Genomic DNA, 24,186 nt, shown 5'->3' on the forward strand with positions numbered 1-24,186 from the left:
TTGCAGGCCAAAAGGATTGTCTTGGATGAGCCACTTAGCCAGTCAGTGTGTATGTGAGTGCTGCACCCGGGTTTTGGCCCCTGGTACAAAGATTTGGCCGGACATCCTATACAGTGTAGTCCAATATTTATGAGCATCAGTGCTATTGTGGGGTACAGTAGGTGGAAAAAACCTAGCACAAGTAGGGGGACTGGAAGGCCTCCATCCTCCATTAGCTGAGTGACATCAGGGGTTGGTTAGACCAGAGTGTGGCTAAAGAGTGGTTAGGGGCTATCAAGTTGGGGGGAGGGGGGCATTGACACTTAGAGCCTGGAGCCCTCCCTGTAATCTAGCTGACGTGTCTGCCAAAAAAATGGGTCATGAGGAAGCGCAACCTTTTAACCAGAAGAAACTCAAATGGAGGATGACAGTAGCTCAAGGAAAACAAGGAGATCCCACCATGACTCCTTTGATTTAGTAGGCAATGTCTCATGGCAAAACACACTTTCTTGTTATCTACCAAGACGCAGAGATGGCCTGTACGTAAGATTAGTGGTATATTCTGGTCAGATGGTGTCAAGCAAGAGCCAGTTCATTACAGAAACCCAGATAGAGGACATTGTGGATTCTATGAACTGGTAGGAGAAAACCAACTGTAGGAGACAGGGGAGGCACAGTTTTATATTTTTAAGTGGCAGGAAATACCATCTTCCCTGTAATGTATTACATTATACAGGGATAAGTTACAAATACGGAGGTGGTGGGAAAATAGAGAATAAGGTGGGAAATGGAATAATTGAAATTAATAATTAAAACCTCAATGTCACAAATATAGCTGAGCAATTGGTATAATTTGAGGCATGTAAATTTTGGCACATGCTGTAGGCTCAACTACAACTGAATAAACATCTCACTTTCTTGCTGTTGTTTTGACACCTGCACAGCCATAATAATATATTACAGTATGCTGTTTAATAACCACTAGAAGTTTCAATTTAAATTATTTAGTTTTACTGCTGATTTTAAGACTAAGTTGAGTGACTGCACTCTATAATCTGCTGTTACATATGTTAAAGCAAATTTGTGAACCTGATATTTTAAAATATCATACTCATCATTCAGAAAAGGAGGAGTGATCAATGAGGTTGAAACTACCTCTCTTGTGATAGGCTGGAGTTCCTATTGTGAACAGTATGAACAGAAGGACAGTCGGGGCAGCTTTGTGAGATGCTCAAATCTTGAGAGTTTTTAGAGAGAAAGCACCAAAGCACTCCTAATGTCCTAACTCTTTGGGAGTTCGCTAATAATCCAGTTACACTCACAAAGTCCTTGGAATTGGGTCAATAAACAGTACCATTTTTTGTTTTTAGTTCCCCACCCCCTCTCTTAAGAACAAACAAGACAACACTGACACTTGCTGGCACATACTCCAAGTTTCCAGAAACTCTGGTTCGCCATGAACAGAACCAGGGTTTCCAGGTGGAAATGTTTTTCTTTCTTTCTGGCAGGACTTCAGCCACAAAGGTTAACAGCACTAACTAGACTCTCCTAAATCAACACCTCAAGGAAGTTAAAATCACACTGAATTCAGAATGAGAAAGAGGAGTCCTGGGGTGGAGAGGTCCTAGAGTGTTATCTGGAATGGAGTGCAAACTTCGGCCCTCTAGAGACTTCTAGGGAAGTGATTGTTTCTGCATTTAAGGGGTGAATGATGTGCTTTGGGAACATACAGTAGCATTTGAGAATTAAAATTAAGGTGTCAAAGCTTGGCCGCATGTCAGTTTGCAACAGTGTGCAAGCCACACCACTTCAAAGGGGATCACCACATTTAAAAGTTTGTGCACAATGCCTATGTTGAGTGTGGGATTATAACACATGAAACATTTATTTATGCTTTTTATATATATTTACAGCCCCCACAAGTGCACCTGATAACTTTTATGTTGAGCCCTTGAAGGGAAAAGGTACTGCTGTTACTGCATCTTGGGATCCACCCCAGGAAACAAATGGAAGAATAAGAGGTAGGCATAATATCTGACTTATAAATAGCTTTTCTCCAAAAATTATCGATTGGTCGTATACAATGAAGCACAAATGTATAACAACTTGTCTTGATGGTGACATTACTTTACATTAGTGCCTTTAAATCTTCCTCTTTGCCAGACAAAATCCTGAATGATCAGGAGCAATGATGTGGATATAATTAATTAATCTTGTGTAATCCCTGCTTTATACATCATATCATATTAGACAAAACCTACAGTGTGTACAGCCTAGTGATTTTAATTTACTATAAGTATCGGTACATATTCACTTTAATGTTAAACAATACTGCATGAAGTCTGATTATATGTGTTTTGCTTGTATACTGTATACTTCTTGCATTTGTATTTGACATATTCATCATACATCTGTATGTAACATTTTTAGTGTTTTCACAGGAAAGCCAACATTTATATAAAATTTACTATGTTCCCTTCTAGCCTTTCCCTCATACTTATGCAATGTGTCGTGGGGAAAGTAACCACATAAGGATATTAGCCATATGTCAATATGCATATCCTTCCCTGGAGTTCAAGACACTGCTGACAGGAAAGCATTCCAGGGAAAGCTCTTACAGACCTGCTCCACTGCACCAGATCACTTTGCAAATGATCAAATTTGTTTCATTTTAATGCCTCTGACTATATGTCATACACACCTAGAATGGAATCATATTTATAATTGCATATGAAATAGTAAAACAGAAAGATTTTTATCTATTCAAAATGCTTACACCATTGGAAAATATTTTCAGTTATGCTTTCCTGGACTTTTGCTTTTATTGGTATTAGTGCTACTTCAACAGGCTGTTGACCAAAAATTTGTAGCATATTGAGATAAAAAAATGTTTTTTGAAAAACAGTTGGATTTTATTAGTTACAGTTTGTACAATACATTAAAAGTCAGGAATAAAAGTTCACAAACGATTAAATCCTGATTTGACAGATGCTGTCTACAATAATAAAAAAACTACTTCAATATTTTTTTTTCCTGGCAACAAAATGGGTTACGCTTGATCATGCAATCTAATCTAATGAGACGATGCATTTAAAACTTATTTCAAGGGGAATGGGACTTTTTTACTTATATCCTGATACAGTACATATAATATAAAGACTTGTGTGGCATGATGTATATCGAGTTGTGACTTGAAAAATGTTTTCAAAAATAGTACCATTGTGGTTAACACTATTTGGACAGAAATATTTTGTGTTCAATGTTCTACGTGTTTTTTAACTAGCACACTAATTATTTTAAAATACCATTTCCAATGTTGGGTTTTTACAATATACAGCACGAACTTGAATTCATCTGTTGACGTGCATTGCTAATTTTAACATTAGTAATGCAAGTTGTAATTCATCCTGCCCTTACAGTCTCCATCTTCCAACTGTCTGCTCAATCATTTCAGAATACATTCTTTCATATGCCCCCGCTCTCAAACCCTTTGGAACAAAGTCCATTACCTATTCTGGAACCACCTCCTCTGCCATAATCGATGGTCTGCAGCCTGGTGACCGCTATATTTTCAAAATTCGTGCAGCAAACAGGAGAGGACAAGGTCCTCAGAGCAAAGCCTTCAGTGTCGCTATGCCAACAAGTAAGACTCCTTCCTATTTGTTGCTTTGTATGATGTCCAGATTTCTCTTTGCTTTATAGACCTTCCTTACTTCACTTGCTGGCTGCAATGTGATGTTGCTTAACATTATACCCTGTTTAATGTATCAAATTTGTAACCTCTTGTGATTTTTGTTTCTTATGTGAAACTGAGGACTTAATGATTAAAATAATTTTGACTGCTTCTGACATGTAATATTGATTCAGTTTTCTGAATATCCAAGAAATGTTATTATACTAATATTTACTGCAACAAACCAACATCAATTAAATATTCAAACCAGCACTGCACAGTATGTATTATATAATTTATTAGTATTTTAAAGAGATTAAAATACAATGTAGTATGTATAATAAATGTGTTATAAAATCCTTTTCAACTTTTAGAGTGCTTGTAGCCTTAATTAATTGTAATTTTCTCATTTTAATATGCTAAATACTAAACAAAATCTCCTTTTTTGCCAGCTAGCACTATTGGTTCATCATCATCTCAACACTCCAAAATCCCAGATGGTCGCAAGAAGAGTATGTTCAGGACATCTTCAAATCCTGCTTCATCTTCAAAAGTACCTTGGTCCCATTCTACATCTAAGCTGCCAGATACTGGTTCTCGATTCACAGAAGAACCTGAGGAACCTGATTCATATACGCCTGTGAAAGCTTCTTCTCCCAAACCTGGAACATCCCATTCTTCTCAAAACAAAGACAATGAAACAAAGGATTTAATTGGACAAGGACCTCATTCAGATTCAGATGAGAATTTAGAGGAGGAGGTGGATGAACATTTTGAAGAGAAACGTGTTCAGCATACAAAACAAAACAATGCAGTGACAACCAGTGATGATTCCTCATCAGAAAGCTCTATTAAATCAGATAAAATTTCCCCTGGATCAGTGTCCAAAACACAACCACAGAGGCCCCTCTCTCCCACTAATACAGGTACAAACAAAATGAGAAGACCAGCTACCTTGCCCAAAGCAATCTCCCCTTCGAAAATTTCTAAAGAGAAAGAGGACCCCCCCTCCACTAAGTCCAATGCTCAGGAATCTGATCTTACAAGAAAGATCCACACTGATAGCTCTTATCCCAACAGAAGGGAACCAGATGACCATGATAAAGAAAAAGTACAGTCATTCCCTTCTTCCAAAAAAACTTTTTCTAAAAAACCTTTAAGTTCTTCTGTGTTGTTTCCAAAGGGAGGGCGTATAGCTGTTCCAGCTAATCGTCAAATGGGTTCTGGTTTTATTAACGGCAGAAGACCAGTGGGAAGCCAATCTAGGCCTAGTTACACAGAGTCTAGAGGCTCTGCCCAGCCCGAAACTACTCCAGAACAAATAGGATCTAGCAGGATTTTAAACAGTCGGTTAAAACCAGATCTTTCTTCAACCATGTCTCAATCTACCTTGTCAGCAGGCGCACAAAATCCTCAAAGCCGTTCATCACATAGTCAGCACTTGACAAAACCACAAGACAATTATCAAGATAATGAAAGCACTGAGACTGAAACAGAAGAGAAAAAATCATCTTCCTCATTGTCATATTCTACTTCTTCACCTGATTATGATAGGGGTGCCCAGACTTCACGTCTGGGCACCAAAGAATTTGTTACTTCAAATGACAAGCATAGCTCATCCCCATCAACAGGAACTCATACTGAAGCCAAAATATTAACTTCAGAAAGTGCTCGTTCACCTTCATTGTCTAGTAATAGGTTCAGTGTGCTACGCAGGCATTTCCCTAAACAGGAAACAAAATTGAATACATCTTCTGGGCAACGTAGAGTTCCATCATCCTCAACAAGGTCCCAGACATCAGAATCAAATGTGGCACACACAGATTCAGGTGCTTCCGTGACACAAGAAACAAATGAAAAGCCAAAAGTCCCCATTTCTTTTCCATCAGAGCATGCTTCTACCGGTTCCTCAAAATCTTCCATGCCAAGACATCCTGCAGTTATAAGTGAGTCTTCAAATCCTGTTATCTCTTCAGATTCCAGTTCCTCACCTCCATCCCAGGGACATTTAGATTCTGATAATCCCATCCATCCAAAATCTAAGGACAAAGATGATGATTATGATTATTACGGAAGCAAAGAACTGTATGATACAACTGACAAACTAGTTTCAACGACAGCAGAACCCCAAGTAACTACCTCATTTTTAAGAAAACCTCAAAAACCAAATCCACGTTTTGGAAAAGCACACTTCCCTTTTGTCCAGTCAGTTCCCCAGCGGCCTGCTGGAGGTTTCAATGGGAAATCAAGGTCTCCCATGTTTATAAACCGCCAGTCTGGCTCCAGGGATTCTGAAAGTTTGCTTCCTTCAGATTACTCAAAGGTAGGTTCCTCGAATCCAATTTCTTCATCATCAGGCTTTACTTCAGGTTTTTCAAAAGCCTATTCTTTTACACTGCGTTTATTGCTCATTTCTTTATTAAATTAAATGCAGCTCCTTTTAATGTAGAATCTTATCGGGTTTCATCTCCTCAGCTGCCTTATGTAACCTCCAGCCATACGTCTAGTGAAAGACAGCACACAGCTTCTTCTTCAGTACCAAGAACTTCTTCATCCCATTCATCTTCTGCATCGCTACCACATTTACCACTGATTCGGGAACCTAATCAAGGGACAAGGGTACGGTATCCTGGCCGCATGGATGTTGCCACACGGGGAAAAACTCCCTCCAGTGCTTTGAATCCTATCTACACACAAGGTAATACTGTATTTTTAATTGACCAAGTTTCATATTTACTGTTTGTTGTAATGTTTTTCACAAGACAGACTATATTTAAATGATTCTCCACATTGAATTCAAAATGTATTCCTTAATAATTTATATTGAGGAAATAATTTTGTATTGACATTGGTTGTTTTTTTCCACATCCAATAATGTTGTAGCATACTGTACTTCTTTAGTATTTACTTTCAAATACTTTACTTTTCCACAAAGAGAAATAAATTGGAAGCATTGAAAAGTTGTTCCTCTATTCAAATTAATACAATTTCTGTCACATAGAAAAATGGTTTTCTTTCAAATATTTCTCGTTATCTTACTTTTTCCTCTTTGTTTCCTTATTTTGTTTAAACTGAGTTTTGTTTAAAAAGTTTGTGTTTCATTCTCATTGTTTTTTAACTTTTCAACTTTTCAATCTTACAATCTCAAAACATCATACTCCTGAAACTGATTATGTATTGCGTCACTTATTCTGTTCCCAGGGAAAAATGGCAGACCAAATCTCACAAACACAAATGGGAAAGTTGTGTCCACTTCAGATGCTAAAGTCAAGCAAGGAGGTCGCAGGTTAATCACTGGACCAGAAGGTGTTAAATGGGTGAGCATACAAATGTCTTTTCTGATGTTTCTGTCTTTGTGGAATGTCATTTTCATTGTTCAAGCAAATGTTGCATGTCTCTAGTAATGGTACAATGTGCTTTGCATGATGTGGGGCATTTCTGATGTTCACATTTATTTGGTTGTTATCAGAAACCCTTTAAAACAGAATTTTAAATTGAAGCCCTTAAAAACCCTTTAAAATGGAATTGTAAACTGAAATTCTGGGTGTATGAAAACAACCGTTTAACTCTTCAGCTAGCTGTTCAAAATCATATCATTTCTGATGTTTTTTTTCTTTAAATCTATACAGTATATGATGTGAGCAAAGTTTGCCTTTTTGGATTTTCTATCATGCATTTTACTGTACAGTATATCACCCCTCCACACTCCCATCTTTGCAGCTTCCCCCTGGTTCACTCCTCACACTACATGGGGATAAAGCAATGGGGGCTGCCCCCTGCTGAAGTAGGTAAAGCCATATCACTGATATCTAAAGAGTCAATTAAAATACTCAAATCTAGTTCTTGGGTGTCAGTATTCCTCATGAAATACATTTCAGCAGTATCCTCATATGTTTTTTTTTCAATCCAAAACTATTGCCTTACACGCACACAGGTTATGTTCCGTACAAATCAACATTTGTATTTTTCACAGATAGTGGACTTTGACAAAGGATTTTTAATGAACCAAGAGGGAAGAATTCTGCAGGACTCAAAGGGCCGTCCTCATAGAGTGGTACTTGGAGAAGACGGACGCACAATTTTTGGTTTGTTTAATACATGTGCATTTTTCTATTTTTCTGGAGAATACAGGAAACATATTGTGCAGCCATGCGGTATTGTCCTGGGTTTACTCAGTGTTTACCAAAAAACATATTCTGAATATATCTTTTAATGTATATATAAAGTGCTTTGTATAAATATTCAGACCTTTCTTAGAATTCCATTATAAAAATTACGAAATGATGCGTACACATTTTTTTATATTAATTTGTTCAAAATGTGAGCCTAAATACTTAGGGTTACTGTTACTTATATTAGTTCCTAAGGGTAATATAAGTAACAGTAAATATCAACATTTACAAAGGAGAAGGAAAGATATGTTGATAGCAATAAATATTCTGACCCTTGAACCCAATATTTGGTGGAACGATGATTAGCAGCAATTTGCAGCTGGAAGTCTTTTTGTCTACCAATTTTGTACACCAGCTTGATACGATTTTTGCCCATTCTTCCTTGCAGATTTGCTCAAACTCTCCCAAGTTGCTTGGGGATTACTTATGGACACAACTTTTTAAGTCTTTCCGCAGATTCTCAATAGAATTCTAGTGAGGACTTTGACTGGGCCACTCAAGGATGTTCACTGTCTTATTCTTTAAACACTTCAGAGTAGCTCTGATCTTGTACTTTGGACCATTGTCCTCATGAAATGTTTATTAGACTGAAACAGGTTTTCCTCAAGTATTTACATATCTGTATTTCGATCAATCAAGTTTTCTTTTAATCTAAACATGCTTTACAGCCCCTGCTGAGGACCAGTATCACCATGCTTGCCTAGGGATGGAGATGGCTGGGTATTTCCCCATATTGGTTCTTCACCAAACTTAACAGTTTGCAATTGCACCAAAACGTTCCAATTTTGTCTAATATGACCACAGAACATTTTGTTCCATGCTTGCAACATGACATAAATGATTCGTTGAAAAGTACATGTGGGATTTGAAATGGATGTTTCTACTCTGCAATACAGGCCAGTTTTGTAGAGAGACCATGATGTTCTGGATTTATGGACATTTTCTCCCAATCCAGCCATTAAATGCTGTACTGTAACTCTTTCAAAGATGTCATTGACCTCACAGTGGAATTTGTCTTTCTTGACCAGCTGCTTAGTTTGAAAGAAAGGCCAGATCTAGGCAGTGTTTGGATGGGATGTTTGGATTTGGAATGTGCTTACTTTCTTATAACTTGTCAGGTGATTGAAGGTGAAATTGCTGTGCTCTCATAGTGGGCATTCAGAGACTTTTTGTAACCTTTTCACAGAAACAGATGTTTTCATTCTCACATCTTGAGAATCATTATTATTGCACACAGAGGCCACTCAACTAATTATGTGATTGATTAAGGTAAATTGGTAAGTCTAAAATAATTTAAAAGGATATGTAAAGGTTCATTCTATGCTAAAGGTAAAGAAAAGAAACACCATGTTTCAGCTGTGGCCTTCTTCAGATGTGAGGAAGAGAGGGAAAGTAGCAGATAAATAAGGTATAGGAGAACAAAAGACAGAATAGGTAAGAATGAGTGGGAAGCAGGGAGGGAATGGCCATAAAGCAGGTGAGAATGAGTGTCCAAACCCAGGGAGAATGGGAGGAGAGGTGTGGAAAGCAAAAATCTGCAATTGAATAGAAAGGATTTTGAAGGAGATGAGTCTGTCATTAAAAGGAGTGGGAAGGTGTGATCCAAGTTTAAGGATAATTTTGGTTTTGGATGTCTTTCTGCAACAGGAGATCTGAAACACCTCCTCTGTGAGAGAGAAATGAGATCAGAAAGAAAGGGGTTTTGAAGCTCCTACTGCAGAAAGACATCTGATGCACCTGATGCAGCTACCTGCTTGAAGGTCTTAAATTAATTTTAGTACAACAAAAGATTTGAATACTTCTGCACTCATGACTTTTATTCTATTGAATGAAATGAAAATTATTATTATATCTATTACTATCTACTATATAAACAGGTGTTTACTTCTTTTAAATATTTTGTGCTTTGGATGTGTGCAGTAGGTTGTGGCTATAGAAAATATTAATTGCTACTTCAAAGTGTAATGTCTGCAAGCTTTAATGAAGCAAAATGTGAAATGTGTGCAAGGGTCTGGATTCTTTTGCAAGGCACTGTATATTCCAAATTTCAAAACAGAATTAATAATCCATTTAAGGTGCACAGTCAAATGTACATCACACACAAATAAATAGGGTAAGTAATTTTGTCACTTTTCATCAAGTTTCAGAGTTTATACACTTTTACTCTAAATACCAGGTAAGCAATGGCTGATATCTATATACAGTAAATATAATTTCAGCTCATATACATGGTAATATTTTTCCTGCTTTTCATTAACTTTATTTTTAATTTTGCATATCAGTTATCTACAGTATATAGAGGTTATACTTCATAAGAAATTTCCTGTATGTTTTTTGCTTAGAGTTAAGAAAAATGTGTCTGGAAACAATGTAGAAAGAATCAGATTCATTAGGCTGTCAGTGGTGAAGAAAAAATTAAATGCAAGTCTTGACATCACTTCTCATATTGTCTGTTGTCCTCAGATGATCAAGGAACTCCACTGGTGAGTCCTGATGGGCTTGCTCTCTTTGGACATGGGAGGGACAGCAGACCAGTGGTCAATCCTAAAGATAAGCTGCTAGCAGTAGGAGGAAGACCATTAGTAGGTTTGGACCCTATAAAACCAACACAAAAAACTACTACAACTACAACCACAACTACAACAACCACTACTACTGCTGCAACAACTACAACCACTCCTGAACCAACAACTATTCCAACCACCACTGAGATGACCACAGAGGAGTCTACAACACCATTCATTTTCCCCACTTGCCCACCTGGTACCTATTCCCAGGTGGATGAGAGAGGATATCCATTGCTTGGAGAGGATGGCATACTTGATTGCTACCCTGAAGGTAGGAACACTAGAAATATATTATTCAGTTGTGCAAACTCAGAACTGATTGGATATACATATGATGGGATTTATTTGCTGTAGAACAGTTCATGATATGGTTATTTTTCCCAAAATAAATTATTTACCCCATGAATGCTGGGGTGAACAATTTATGTTTCTAATCAAATACTCATTAATGGAAGTATTCTTTAAAATAAACATGTATACAGTATATGCAAACATATTCGTGAACAGTTAACACATAGTACAAACAGTGGACAGAGCAAATGTTTTGACCCTTGAAACAGCACCGTATTGTGACTGCTAAAAAGGTTTCATATGCATAAAACTAACAATTATTCCAACCACCACTGAAATAACCACAAAGGAGCCTACAACACCATTCATATTTAAAAATAGCTCTGTTTTTCATTAAGAAGTCTAATGTGTTCAGGAATATTTACTGTACAAACTCTCAGACCCCTACAGGAAAAGGAGTGCTTCCCATATTCAGTTTGAAATGCATTGCCACATAGTTTCTCTTCTGACCTTTGTTTTATTTACATTTTATTTGAAGGCTTTAAAACAGAAAGAAAGGATAACACTGTTTGCCTATCCCAAAGTACTCTGCCAATCAGCAAAGGTAGTTGGCACTTAATGCCATCTTTACCCTAGATGAGGTTCTAGGGTATATAAAGGCAGAAAGGAATGCCAGAAAAAGATACAAGATGGCATGAATTAAAGACTGTTATATGAACAAATTATTAGTTTAATATAGCTAGGGATTTAATGAACAGGTGCATTCTCTTTTCAATAATACTTTTCATGGAGCTCCTAGCCTGTGTGAATTAACTCTTGTAATGTTTGGTTACCTTCTTCCATATACTGTACATGTTAGATAAAATACCCAAAGGTATAATCAAGCAATTTGTATTAAATCCTAAATCGAAATAACGATATTGTCCCTGGTTCACTACAAAATAAACATTAGGATCTGCCATCCATTATAACATTTTTGTGTTAACTTACATTGACCACAGAGGAAGCTCCTAAAACAATATTTTCCATTTCAACCACCTCAAACAAGTGGACCACACGCATTTTTGGCTTAATTACCCAGCCTTGCTGACTCCTTAGCAGGACGTTTAAAATATCTTGTCTTCTGGCAGAATAAGGGAATATTAAATGCAAATCATCTGACCAAAATATTGATAATTCAGAACTATATCTAAAAGTCTTGTAATAATCTTCAAAATATTAAATATTTCTCACAACTAAATATATCTAAACTGTAAAACACAACCTAGAAGTACTGTAAAACTAACCTGGTGATGTCACTGATTTTGATTCTCTTCATCTGCCCTCAGGTGATTCATATTTCTGTTGTTCTCCACCTGCAGTTGTGCGATTTCATAGTTTTTCGTCCCAGACACAGGTACACATTGTACACACAAAACTGCTTCTGCAGCAGCCTGCAGCAAGTCCTCTCCTCAACCTTGCTACATCTCTGCCAATCGTAGCCGTCAGCCTCTGCTGTCTGTAGGGCTGCTTTTCACCAGGCTCTTCTCCCAGAGCTCTGTTCCATCCACCATACTAAACTTCCAAACCTCCACAGTTCTTCCAGCTAACAGTGTCCCTGCCACTCAGCGTCACCACCTTCCTAGGGACCTCAGGCACACAGATTCACCTCCACAGCACCTGCCCAGCCTCTTCTCCAGTGACTCTAGCCAGTAGCTGCTGCTTTCCTATGGCATCTGCAGCTGACAGCACTTGACTGCCCTGCCATGCCTTTTACCCCATTGACTACAAACACAATAATCCTGCAGGTTCAGAAGAGCTTTCTTCCAATGCACATTTCTGCTTTTAGAGACAATTTTACTTCTTTCAGACAGGATGTTTATGTAGGGCAATTCACATATGCAGCCCATTAAGATTCCAACTCCCTGCAGCTGTAACCACCTAGACAAGTGTAAGAATCAATTATTAATTACCTTTTACTTTTGTTTCTGTAATTCAATGCAAATATTTCCCTAACTCAAATAAGTGGTCATTTCGAGCATTTAGTTTCATGTACTGTAGCAGTGGATCAGTTTCATGGACAAAGATATTCAAACTTAGGAGATACCATATTTGTTCAAACAATTATGGTATACAGAGCAGCACATTGCAGTTAATTGTTTTTCTAAAAGCAATGGATTCTAAGATGTTTTGACAATGGAAACATGCATTCTTTCATTCAAACCCCTGAACAATGTTTCATGTGTAACTGTAACTTCTTAGCTCAAATATGTGGGTAGAAAACTATATATTTTAATTGTTATGTGTCAAAACAAGTATGTCCTACGAATCACATTGTAAATATGACCAATGTGCTTCAATTTGTTATAGCTGTAAGGAGACACCACTCAAAAGTTATAATTGCTTCCATTGCCAAAATATTGAAATTTATTATGCAAAATGTACTGGTGTTTGGTATGGAAATATGCAAATACATTTAAAAAGTACATGTTTAATGTCTCTGTGGAGAGTCTTACCATCTGCACATGCAGCTCTTGTGAACACCGAGGCCTAGTGGTTAAGTCTCTGGTGTCATAAGTAATGGGTTTTGGCTTCAAGTCCCTGCTTCAGACTTTCTATTGTACCTTGATCAAGCCCTGATGGGTTAAAAAATTTACCCTGTTAGATCACACCACCCAGGCGTATAAATGCATTGATGGTGGGTAATCTCTGCAATAGTCCCGTGTCCCAATTCACGGTGGGGAGTCATGAGCTCTCTAATTCACTTAAAGCCATGTAAACCAGGATGAGTTCTGGCCTGATGAGGAGGTGTGGCTCGGATATGGGAGTCACCTACAGTACCTAAATTCAGATTTTACACCACTTTGTATCCAAACTTTCACAAGGTCTTGTGAGGTTATGCTGTAAAGACCTCAAAGAAAGAATTATACCAAAAATGTTGGATTTCTTCGTTTGGAAAGGGGTGACTGAATGCCAAGATAGACACTACAGAACAGAGAAAAGGATGTTGGAATTCATTAGGCTGTTGGATTGTGAGCCTGGAAGGAGATTGTAGTGATACTAAAAGACAGTTTCAAGAGTGTTTATAACTGACAGACAGACAGCACTGGAGACCATCCCACCACCAGTCAGGCTAGAATTATAATTCCTGGACTGCGCTGACTTTCATGTCAAGCCCACATCTGTAACTGCTTACTGCCAGTAGCAAAAGCAACGCACTGGTACAGTATCTATTATGACTATGAATATTTATTCAGACACTTGTTTGGTATATGAGATAATATTCACTTGCTCTCAATAATTCAATGAGCATCACACTCCATACTGACTTCTGGAATCTGGTACTTTTGACCTCAGAAATATACAGTACAGTAACTGTAAGTACAGTACACTGGCAGTGTATAGCATTTCCTCTATGTTCCAAATTAAATGTATTTTTCAAGAAGTAATTTCTATCAGTTACGATATCTTAATGGTTTTGTCACCTTACACAAACAAATTATATGGTGTATAATTAAAGCTAGATTGAATGTACATTGTATACACCATATTTCCTAATTACAATTGATTTTACACTCATCCTAATTAGGTACTGTACATGTCTTACTATGTTCCACAAAATAAATCTTAATTCAGTTATTACAATTTCTTCAACTTTGTCCAATCAAGCTTGAATATTAGAGTTAAAAAACTTTTGAGTTTACTAGGTATGGTGTTCCATGTGTTTTAAGTGTTATAATATTACATTATCTATAATATATTTTATTTTATAATTTCATGATGAACTTAAAATATATTTAACATTTTTTCAACAGAATTAAATGAAGGGTAAATTCATCATAGTTTACCGTGCACATTAACAGGAGTTTCATATTGGAATAAGACCAAACATTTGACTTCAACTTCTTATGCAAATATTTAGTACTCATTTCAGACCAGAAGTGTAATGAAACCTTGTTGGGCTGGGATTATCTGTCCCTAATTTATAGAGAGTGATGATAAGTCCCAGGATATTTCAGGAAATTGTACCACAATAGTAAATGTGTAAATTTGTTCTTTTTTTTTAAAGAATTTCAGTTTGTTCAGACAACTCTATCTCCAACTCCAACTCCAACAACACCTACTACAAGAGAACCACCAGAACCTACTACTACAGAAACCGAGGAAGTATACACAGAAGCTAAGCACTTCAACAACGGTCCTACTGCAGGGTTTGATGCAGCTGGAAACCCTCGATTTACAGGTATTTTCCAAATGCTTGCTGTTGTACTTTATTTTTTTGTACAATACCAGGTCTGTGTGAATATCTTATGGCTTCTCTGAATTGCATGAAAGGTTTTACACATTTTCAAAACATTTAACACAAACCTTAAAGTTTTAACCCGGATTTTAAAATAACATCATAATCAAAAAACGAAGATGCTCAAAACACATACAGTATATGTCAAATAAAATAATTGCTCCAATTATTATGTCATTTAATGAAAGTCCTCTTTATCAATGTTTGTAAAATGTCAATCTAAATATTGACTACAACTATCAATATGCCCTGGATAACCTCAAATGTTCCCCTTTTCTGTGTCTGTTTGATACTGTCTGATACAGCGATTTAACAATATTTAACCATAAAAACCATGGACCTAAATAAAGTATGTTAATTTTTCAAAAATGACTTCACTCAGACACAGAAAACACTTAATGGGACAAAAAAGAATTTTGAAGTTTACTCATGTTACAATGCAAACAGAAACAAAATAACACAGGCATACTGGTAATTGGGTAAACGTGGAAAAAATAATAATAATCGCTTACACATATATAGCGCTTTTCTGGACACTCCGCTCAACGTGCTGTACACATGGCAGTGCGCCAGAATGCTCACCACACATAAACTTTTAGTGTGGGAAGAGAACAGAGTGATGAAACCAATTCATACTTGGGGATTATTAGGAGGCCATGATTGATAAAGACCAATGAGAAATTCGGTCAGGACGCCAGGGTAACACCCCTACTCTTTTCAAGAAATGCCTTGGGATTTTTAATGACCACAGAGAGTCAGAACCTCGGTTTTACATCTCATCTGAAGGAAGGCGCTTGTTTACAATATAGTGTCCCCATCACTATACTGGGGCATAAGGACCCACACAGACTGCAGGGTGAGTACCCCCTGCCAGCCCCACTAACACCTCTTCCAGCAGCATCCTCAGTTTTTCCCAGGAGGTCTCCCATCCAGGTACTGACCAGGCTCACACCTGCTAAGTGTCAGTGGGTTGCCAGCCGTGAGTTGCAGGGTGATTTGGGTGCTGGCAAAAAAAGTAAAGAAAGAGAATCGCCAAACCATAGACACAGACAACCATAGACGACCACAAACAATTGTCAACTCACAAATGGTTTACCAACATTTGATGTAATATTTTCCCTCCCAGTACTGTACAGCAAGGAAAAATATCTGTTACGGTGTATCTGAATCTTGATTTACTGAATCAAGAAGTGTTGATGTCACGAAACATCAAGAAACATCTGTTCATATGAATAACTCTTCTCATGGATTTGGAAAAGGGGAAATGGAGGCAGGAACTCCATTTGCACATGCACAATAATGGCTCCGCAAACAATTGTCTAATGAGGCCTGAATGATGAAAGTTTACACTATGTTGTCTCAAATAATCACAAAACTGGGCAGACCAGGTCTTACTTAGCTTTTCTTGAGGCTCACATCAGAAATATGGCTGCACACACTGTGATGCTGGGGATCACATGTTGTGATATGTGTTGACCACATTGACAGTGGCTCTTTCTATAATGTTGTTACTCCCTCTTCTCCTGACTATAGTCAGGAGACCTAACTGACTATAGACCTAATTCAACTGCATACACAAACATGTGTGGTATTTCACTGGCCTCAAGTTCCATAATTCTCTTAATTAATAAAGTGAGCAGTGCAGCAAACCATTCAATCAGTGATCATGTGTGCATAAAATTGGATGTATTGTGAAGAAATCTTACCTGTATGTACTGGTACCTCATCTCCTTTACTCAGTCCATATTGCGTTCAAAATTTCTTTGAACTGTTGTTTCTTTCTGAGGCAGTTCCTCTAAAAACACAAAAAGTGTGTTCAAGCAATTGAGAAAACCTGTAACACAATATCTAATATGATAGTGGATGGATGTTTGCTCATTATGCTTTCTGGCATGTAGGGGCAGCAACATCCTGTTGCTGTAACTGTAACATTAGTTTTTTTTTTATGGGACAGGGTTGTTAGCCTTGTGCCCAACCTCCACCATGCAGGACCTGGCAACTGACATGGGACATGAACCCATTACCCTGAGATGAGTCTCATGCTCTACCAACAGAGCTGGTCGGGACCCACTAATGTGATAGAACAATGGCTATTAAGCTACATACATTAGAGATCTCAAGTAATCCAGTAATATTTGAAATTGATAGTTCACAACACTGTGATGTATTTTTAGCAATATGTAGGATAAGGCTCATATCATTTGACAATACTGGAATTGTATATGCATTGGTGATATCTGAGATGATATAGCATACCCTTCCTATAAAAGTGATGTGAGTTCAGTAAGGGTCCATAATGCCAAATAGTATCAGTTAAAAGGTAAGGGTTGAACTTCAGGTAGAGAGAATGTGAAAATGCTGAAAGAAACTGTTCAGGACACTCTGCAGAATGAGTTCAGTAACTGTACCCATTGTATTTTATTTTTTTTCTGTATGTGGCAATGTTTTTTGGTCTCACTCAAGCAAAGTTATTACAGGTATTACAACACCATTCATTGTCTTTTTAAGAGATGGGCTTAAAACTTGCTCCAACACAAAAAAATCAGACAATATTAGGTGCTTAAGTATATGCAACAGAGTATCACCTGTTCATAAATGGGGAGTGAACTAAAGAAATTGCACTACATTGGGTTCAGACCAGTCATTGTGCTTGCATTAGTACCAGGTGAACTTGTTATTTTATTTGAGATAACTATTGTTTACTAAGATAGCATTTAGGTTGTAAATAAGTAAGAAGGGCTTAAAATCTATATTCATCTAGAGCAGGAGTGGTGTGAGAATGGTTGGAGGGCAAAATGGAAGTGGGCTGTAGAGCTTTTGAAGCAGAATTGCTTTGGAAATTCTTGAGGCTTAGCCAGCACTGCAGAGATTCACATTCTGAAGAGCCATTAATGAACCAGATGGAGACACTGCATGGCAATAGTTCAGGAGGAAAGATAAGTGGGATGTAGCAGAACCTGACCTGAAACACCTGTTCAAGATTCAGTGTGTGTCCGTCAGGAAAAAATACCTAAGAAGCTGATTCTAGGCTGCAGAAAAGTGAAAATATTGGCAAGTCTTTCATTGTTTTTGTTAGATGCAGCTGGGTGACATAAGAATTTTTAGAAAGCAAACGTTTACACATTAACATAAAGTAGTAGGAATTCCTTTTTTTTTACTTTCTTGTAAATGTAATGGTTTCAATACTAATATATCTCTAAGATGATCAAGACACTGTATTACAGCATAGCAAAGAAAATAATGCAGATCTAAATAAGGCTTAGTCAGCTTAGTAAGAAGGCTTGCAAGCTTGCACTATTACTTAATGTGCTTATTTTGGCTTGTCTATTATATGGGAGTCTTTTGGCAAAGGAAAGTGTATTTGATAGGTATATCCCTTGTCTTTATTAATGGTCCATCAGTGGCAGAAAATTTGCAGAGACAGATCATCTCCACACAGCATGCTGAATCATCAAGAAGCTCATCCACTCACACATCTGTGGTAAGGATGGGGATAGTAGGAGCCAATGGCACCAGGCTACAAAGAGAACTGGCAAAGAATTGCAGAGGTGATAGATTGCCCCTGTTGTGGTTATTGCATTGCACACATCTGAAATCCATTAAAATATTTTTCTTAAAACTCTGACAGCAGCCGTGTTTTCCTTCGGGCTAGTGCAATAGATATGATATAATTTATGAGTTTAATATTTAAGAATATCCATGCATGTAGGATTCCACATCTTTTATTTGTCTGACCAGTGTTTCTGTTTCTTCCAAATTGGGCTTTCTGTAGCTCACATGTCAGTAGCAGAGTAGGTTCAATGTACTTTTTTTCCAATGCAATGTGACTTCACTTTTTGTTTTTAGTTCACTGTTTCATACAAATGTCCAGCAGAATTATGCCTCATAGCCAGGGCACATAAAACATAGAATGCCTGTTCTCCTCTGTGAGATGTGAGTCAATTGCTTCAGTTAGACTAGCTTCTAATCAAGAGTTGGCAATAAGAAGAGGCAAGCGACTGCCAAAAAAATAGCAAACATATGTTTTTTCAGATCCTTTCTAGTAAATTAGGAAGAATTGACACATTGTGACATCTATCATTGTCTCAAGGGCTAAATAAAAAACTGAATCTTATGTTTATTTTGGAGGACATTATGTTCCTTTAATGAATTTAATCAAAATGTAGATTTTAAAAATGTAAGTAAATATATTGTGATGGAAAAAAAACTAGGTGAATGCTCCTAATGAGAGAAGCACCGTGAAAATATTTAGTGTGCTGTATGTGATAATAAAATTTCACTAGGGTTCAAGGCACAGTTAAATCATTGTAAGCAAAGAGCTGTAGTAAAACATGAATCATAAGTATACGCATGGCAACACCATCCAATGAGGGAAATGTGGTCAAATACATTTTCAAGCTCTCTTTACAAACCAGTGGGTTCCTTTCATTTAGAGATGAAGATCAGTGATTTGTAAAATCAGAAACAAAAGAATATAGGTGTTTATTAAAAATACTAGAAAAACCTCAGAAGTTTGTTGTAGAGCCTTATTTTTTAGTGTGATATATTGTATTCCAATTTGTTATTACAAACATTTAATAAGGTTGGCAAAATAAATACCCAGCATTTCTACAGCTATTATATTACAAAAACAACCAGGACAACAGACAGGGGAACAGGAAAAGCCAGATGACTCTGACTTTTACTTAATAGCAAAAATAAACAACATTTTTTTCTTAAAAACTTTTTCCTTGATATTTCAAGATCAAACTGGTATTGTCTACAGTTTCCTACAATATTTTGTTTCTTCAATATTTGGTAATGTGGTTTAAGGCCTTTTTATCCCATGAGTCTTTCCTCATCTTATCCCCTTTTAATCAAAAGATCACCACCACTATACACACACAAAGGACTTTTATTCCATGGTTTGAATCATTCAGTTATTTGCACAAATTAAAGTTCTTTCATTAACTTAACCACAGAGACTGGAGGGGCAGACATACAATTAAAAAAACTGTATACAGGTATACCTAAAATGTGAACACATTCAATATCACCATTACACAAATATAAATGGTATTACAGTATTTAACAGAAGTTCAGGAGGAGGTCAAATATTAATGTCACATTTCTGCTCACCTATATACTGTATACAGTAAATATATGGTGCTTGTTCAGCTTTTCTAACACTTGGTATTTCAGTCTCGTTGGGGTCAGACATGTTTCACTCTTGGCATTAATAAGACTTTCCTCTTATTGCATTTGTCTCCTACAATCCAGGACCGGAATCACTTTCATGCCTTTTCAACCTAAGAGTATCCACGGATAAGAAGGGGCAATGCCATCTGCAATTCTTTCCAGTTCTTCTTGAATTCATTGTCTCCCTTTTACCTTTTCATTATCTCTTCTCTTCATTATCTCTATCTCTTCATTATCCCTGCTCACTTTGCTCTCTCTCCTTCCCTTTTTTCCCTCCATTTGTGGTCAAGCGTAAACCCCACCTCACTTACAGTCCCAGCCTATAATTGTTGCCTCTCCCCTTTCCCCACTCCTTCTTTTCCCTGTCCCTGCCGGAGCTTCCCCTGGATGCTGACACTTCTGTGTGCTCTAGGTCCAGGCCTCCTCATTCACAATCCTCACCATCCCTGGTGCACACACCCCAGTGGTGACTCTGGCTGCTTTGGTGATGGGTTTTCTTCCACCTCTGTACCCACTACCTTGGTTGGTGTCCAGCTACGTAGTGTGGTGTCACCCTTACCTTTCCCTCTCCCAAAGCTTCCATTTGTGAACTTACAGTATGAAGTTCCTTCTTCTTTCTCATGTTTTCCATTCTATCCATTTTAGCAAATTTGAGCAAGCAATAACTCTCTTTCTACCTCTCAGTCAGGTATCTCTGCCAGGTCACTAAAATGTCTTCTGTTGCCTGCCGCTGCTGACTTAAATTAAGTATGACCTGCCGCATACTTACTGTATGTGTTTCTTCTTCACTTCAATCAAGAGTGTTTCTCTGAAGCACTGCATATCTGAATCTACAGTACTTCATCAAAAAGGTTGAAGTCTGCATCATATCCACTTCTCATTCAATCCATGCTGTGTACACATTCTGCTCAATTCATGTAAAGCTTTGCAGTGAAATTGACTCACTTTTAGCTCCCTGTTCAAAATCATTTAGTGTTTTAGGGATATTGAATACAATATCCCTTTATATTCAATAGTTGGTTTCATCGTTATTAAAATGTGACCAAAACGTTTTGAAATGGAAATAGGAAATTAGAAATATTGAGATGCTGTATTTAAAGTTTCTTTTTTTAATGGTTACCTTTTCTTACAAAGAAAACATGATTCTGGTTGGCTGTACAACTATGGACCATGCATTAATATATAAATGTATGTGTTTATTTTGTTATTTATTACTAGATAGGTGTTCTGTAATCTGCCTTTTAGTCTGTCTCAAGATTGAGCCTACAGTATCTCTCTTCCCTTATTACTAAACAGTTTTGTTAGATTACTGCACAGGTACAATTTAATAATTTGGTTTTCTTTATTTAGTGTAGAATAATATATCTAACTTAATATTAGTTTTACCTTGTGTCAACTAAAGTATTCCCAGGATCAATAAGAGTTTATTAATGAGTTCGAATTGAATTTCTGAAACATTACACAAAATACACCTTAGAGATGGCAAACTTGAGAATGGCAAATGAGAATATAAATTTAAATACAGTTAAAGCCTTTGTATTATTACAACGGTGTATTTAAACGATTCCAGGTGTTGCGAATTAGTGTGAGGCAATTGTTCAAATTCTTATTTTAAACCTTAAAATATTTTTACAAACTGTGTAAAATTCCATTTTCATGAATGAACCCAGAATTAAATTTTATTAAACCGCTGCAGAGTTTCATGTCTTCATTCTTTTGATCTTGATTGGTTAAATCCTATCAAATGTGATTCCTCTGATTGCCTAAGTCAAAACAAAATGGACTTCCAGCTGGTTGACTTCAGTTACTTAAAAAGCACAGGCTATTTTAAGCTAGCTAACAATCAAACAGTATGTTTATTCATGCTTTGGATTATTCTAAGCAAGGCAAGAAAAATGAACCTATGTTTTTTTTATCTTAGAAAAAAAATGAACTAACATAGCAAATCAAATAGTAAACAAAAGCAACTTTTTCACCATCCTGTACAATCTACTCTTCCCATCTGTCAGTGGTCCCCATTCTCACTAGAGGACTCCAAAAGGATAGTCAGACACAAATAGTTTTAGATATATAGTGCAATTATATCATGAGCGCAACACAGCATGGCTGTGTTTTATGAAGAGGTATTTCATTTTAAATTCCTTCTGAAAAGAAATGTGTCATATGATATAAGATGTTCTGGTATTTTTGGATGATGTATTTGTGACAGATTATTGTGACAGATTATTTAAAATTGTTAAACAGAAACTTAGATAAAAGGAGCAGCAGTGTAGGTTGAGACCGTGTTAAGTTTCCAGTCTTCAATGGAAAACAAAGCATGATGAAGTATATTACCAGATGATCAATATGAAAAAGACACAGTGCTTAAAAAAATGCAATTCTTTTTTTCCATATATAGGGTGAATATAGAGTACAATATCTCTATATTTAAATACTCATTATATAATTAGAAAAAACTTTCTGAAATGCAATGAAACTTTAGCTGCCCTTGAATGCTATTTATGACAGCTGTCACTGCTATCAGCCTGACATTATCATTATCAAAATGTTTAATGAACAGACATTTTTTATGTAAAATATTGTGAAAAAAGATGTATGCTTAATGTCTGTTCATTAAACGTTTTGATAAGAGAGGGTGAAGAGTATACAGTATACTGTAATGAACTGTAATGAAGTTTTTTTCATTCTGGGCATTGTTGTGGCCTTTTAGGACATCATGACCTTTTAGGGCAAGCAAATAACTATGCTCACATGTACAAAGCTTTGTTTTCATGCAAAACTTCACACTACCAATTGTTTGATCAATTGCCGTAATGTTGTCCACTTGCATATAGAGATCATCACGTTTCTTCAACCGCAAAGCAACCAGTGAGATTTCTGATGCATAGCAAAGAGTTCTCTCTCTGTGCTTGAACAATCATAACTTGGCTTAAACTTAATAAGAAATGGAAATCTTATTTAATTTATTTACATTATTTGTTTAATGGCTTGCCAGTTTTCCAAGAAGGATTGATAATCTTTTTTTTTTTCTGGTTCACAGCCCCATATGTTAACTACATCCAGAAAGACCCCGGGGCACCCTGCTCATTAACAGAGGCCCTGGAGTACCTGCAGGTGGACGTTCTGGAAAACCTCTTTGAGAAAGACAGACAAAACACCCATCAGCCACCTAAGAACAAGCCTCACAATATCACTGTGGTGGCCATGGAGGGCTGCCACTCTTTCGTCATCTTGGACTGGGCTCGCCCTCTGAAAGATGACATGGTGTCAGGTAATGTCAGGTTACTTGACATTTTGTAATTAATCCAGTACAGTACAGTATACAGTATAATACTTCACATAATATGGGTACTTCTCAATACTCATATTTTAATTTTACAATGGAAGATTGTGACTTCTACTGTTTCTACTGGGGATAGGCAGTAAAGACTGTTAAAGACGGCCCATTTGCACAGAAAATCGAAATCCACAACTGAGCACATCTGAATACTTTTGCAAGACACTGTAGCTGAGGACAGTTGAGAGAGTCAGGCAGATAACCAGTGAAATGGTTGCGATAGCGATAAAATAGTAGCGACAAAACCAACAAATTTAATAGTACATATTACAGTACAGTAAAAGTGGTTGTAGCTATGTGCTAACTGTATTAAAAAACTGTTGATGAAAACCTACAAGCACACTGGAGCTGACCTGTGATTCTTATTGCACTTTAAAAAAAAACATGAAACATGTTTCAACATGGTGTATATTTGCATTGTAAAGGACATTTGTTAATGAGATGGGCACCAGTGTGGTGTGCTTTGAAGTATATTTTAAAACTGCACAGATTGACTCTAAAGCAAAAGTTCGCACTTTCCGGAAAGCAGTTTTTTGAAGGAATAAGAGAGTTTAAAAGAACCAAAAATGAATGGCAGCAATTTAAGCGTTTTACACAACCACAAAACAAATTTACCCAAGACTAGAAAACTCAAAAACTAGAAAACAGTACCCTATATTGTTTACCAGATCAATTAGGAAAACAATAAGGGAAAAGGGAGCACTACATAA

At 36.9% G+C, this 24,186-nt stretch overlaps 1 protein-coding gene across 1 annotated transcript in view; it reads left to right on the plus strand.

Moving 5' to 3' along the window:
* Positions 1 to 24,186, plus strand: part of fndc1 (fibronectin type III domain containing 1) — a 75,502-nt gene that overhangs the window by 35,179 nt on the left and 16,137 nt on the right. The window contains exons 8-16 of the mRNA XM_088933749.1: positions 1,893 to 2,000; positions 3,434 to 3,622; positions 4,105 to 5,975; positions 6,128 to 6,350; positions 6,854 to 6,969; positions 7,626 to 7,737; positions 10,288 to 10,662; positions 14,731 to 14,904; positions 23,180 to 23,410. Of these exons, the coding sequence (XP_088789875.1) occupies positions 1,893 to 2,000; positions 3,434 to 3,622; positions 4,105 to 5,975; positions 6,128 to 6,350; positions 6,854 to 6,969; positions 7,626 to 7,737; positions 10,288 to 10,662; positions 14,731 to 14,904; positions 23,180 to 23,410 (3,399 nt within the window). The remainder of the gene's footprint in view (positions 1 to 1,892; positions 2,001 to 3,433; positions 3,623 to 4,104; positions 5,976 to 6,127; positions 6,351 to 6,853; positions 6,970 to 7,625; positions 7,738 to 10,287; positions 10,663 to 14,730; positions 14,905 to 23,179; positions 23,411 to 24,186) is intronic.

Source organism: Atractosteus spatula, chromosome 2 (assembly GCF_055471065.1).
Source record: "Atractosteus spatula isolate fAtrSpa1 chromosome 2, fAtrSpa1.hap1, whole genome shotgun sequence".
NCBI classification, from domain to species: Eukaryota; Metazoa; Chordata; class Actinopteri; order Semionotiformes; family Lepisosteidae; genus Atractosteus; species Atractosteus spatula.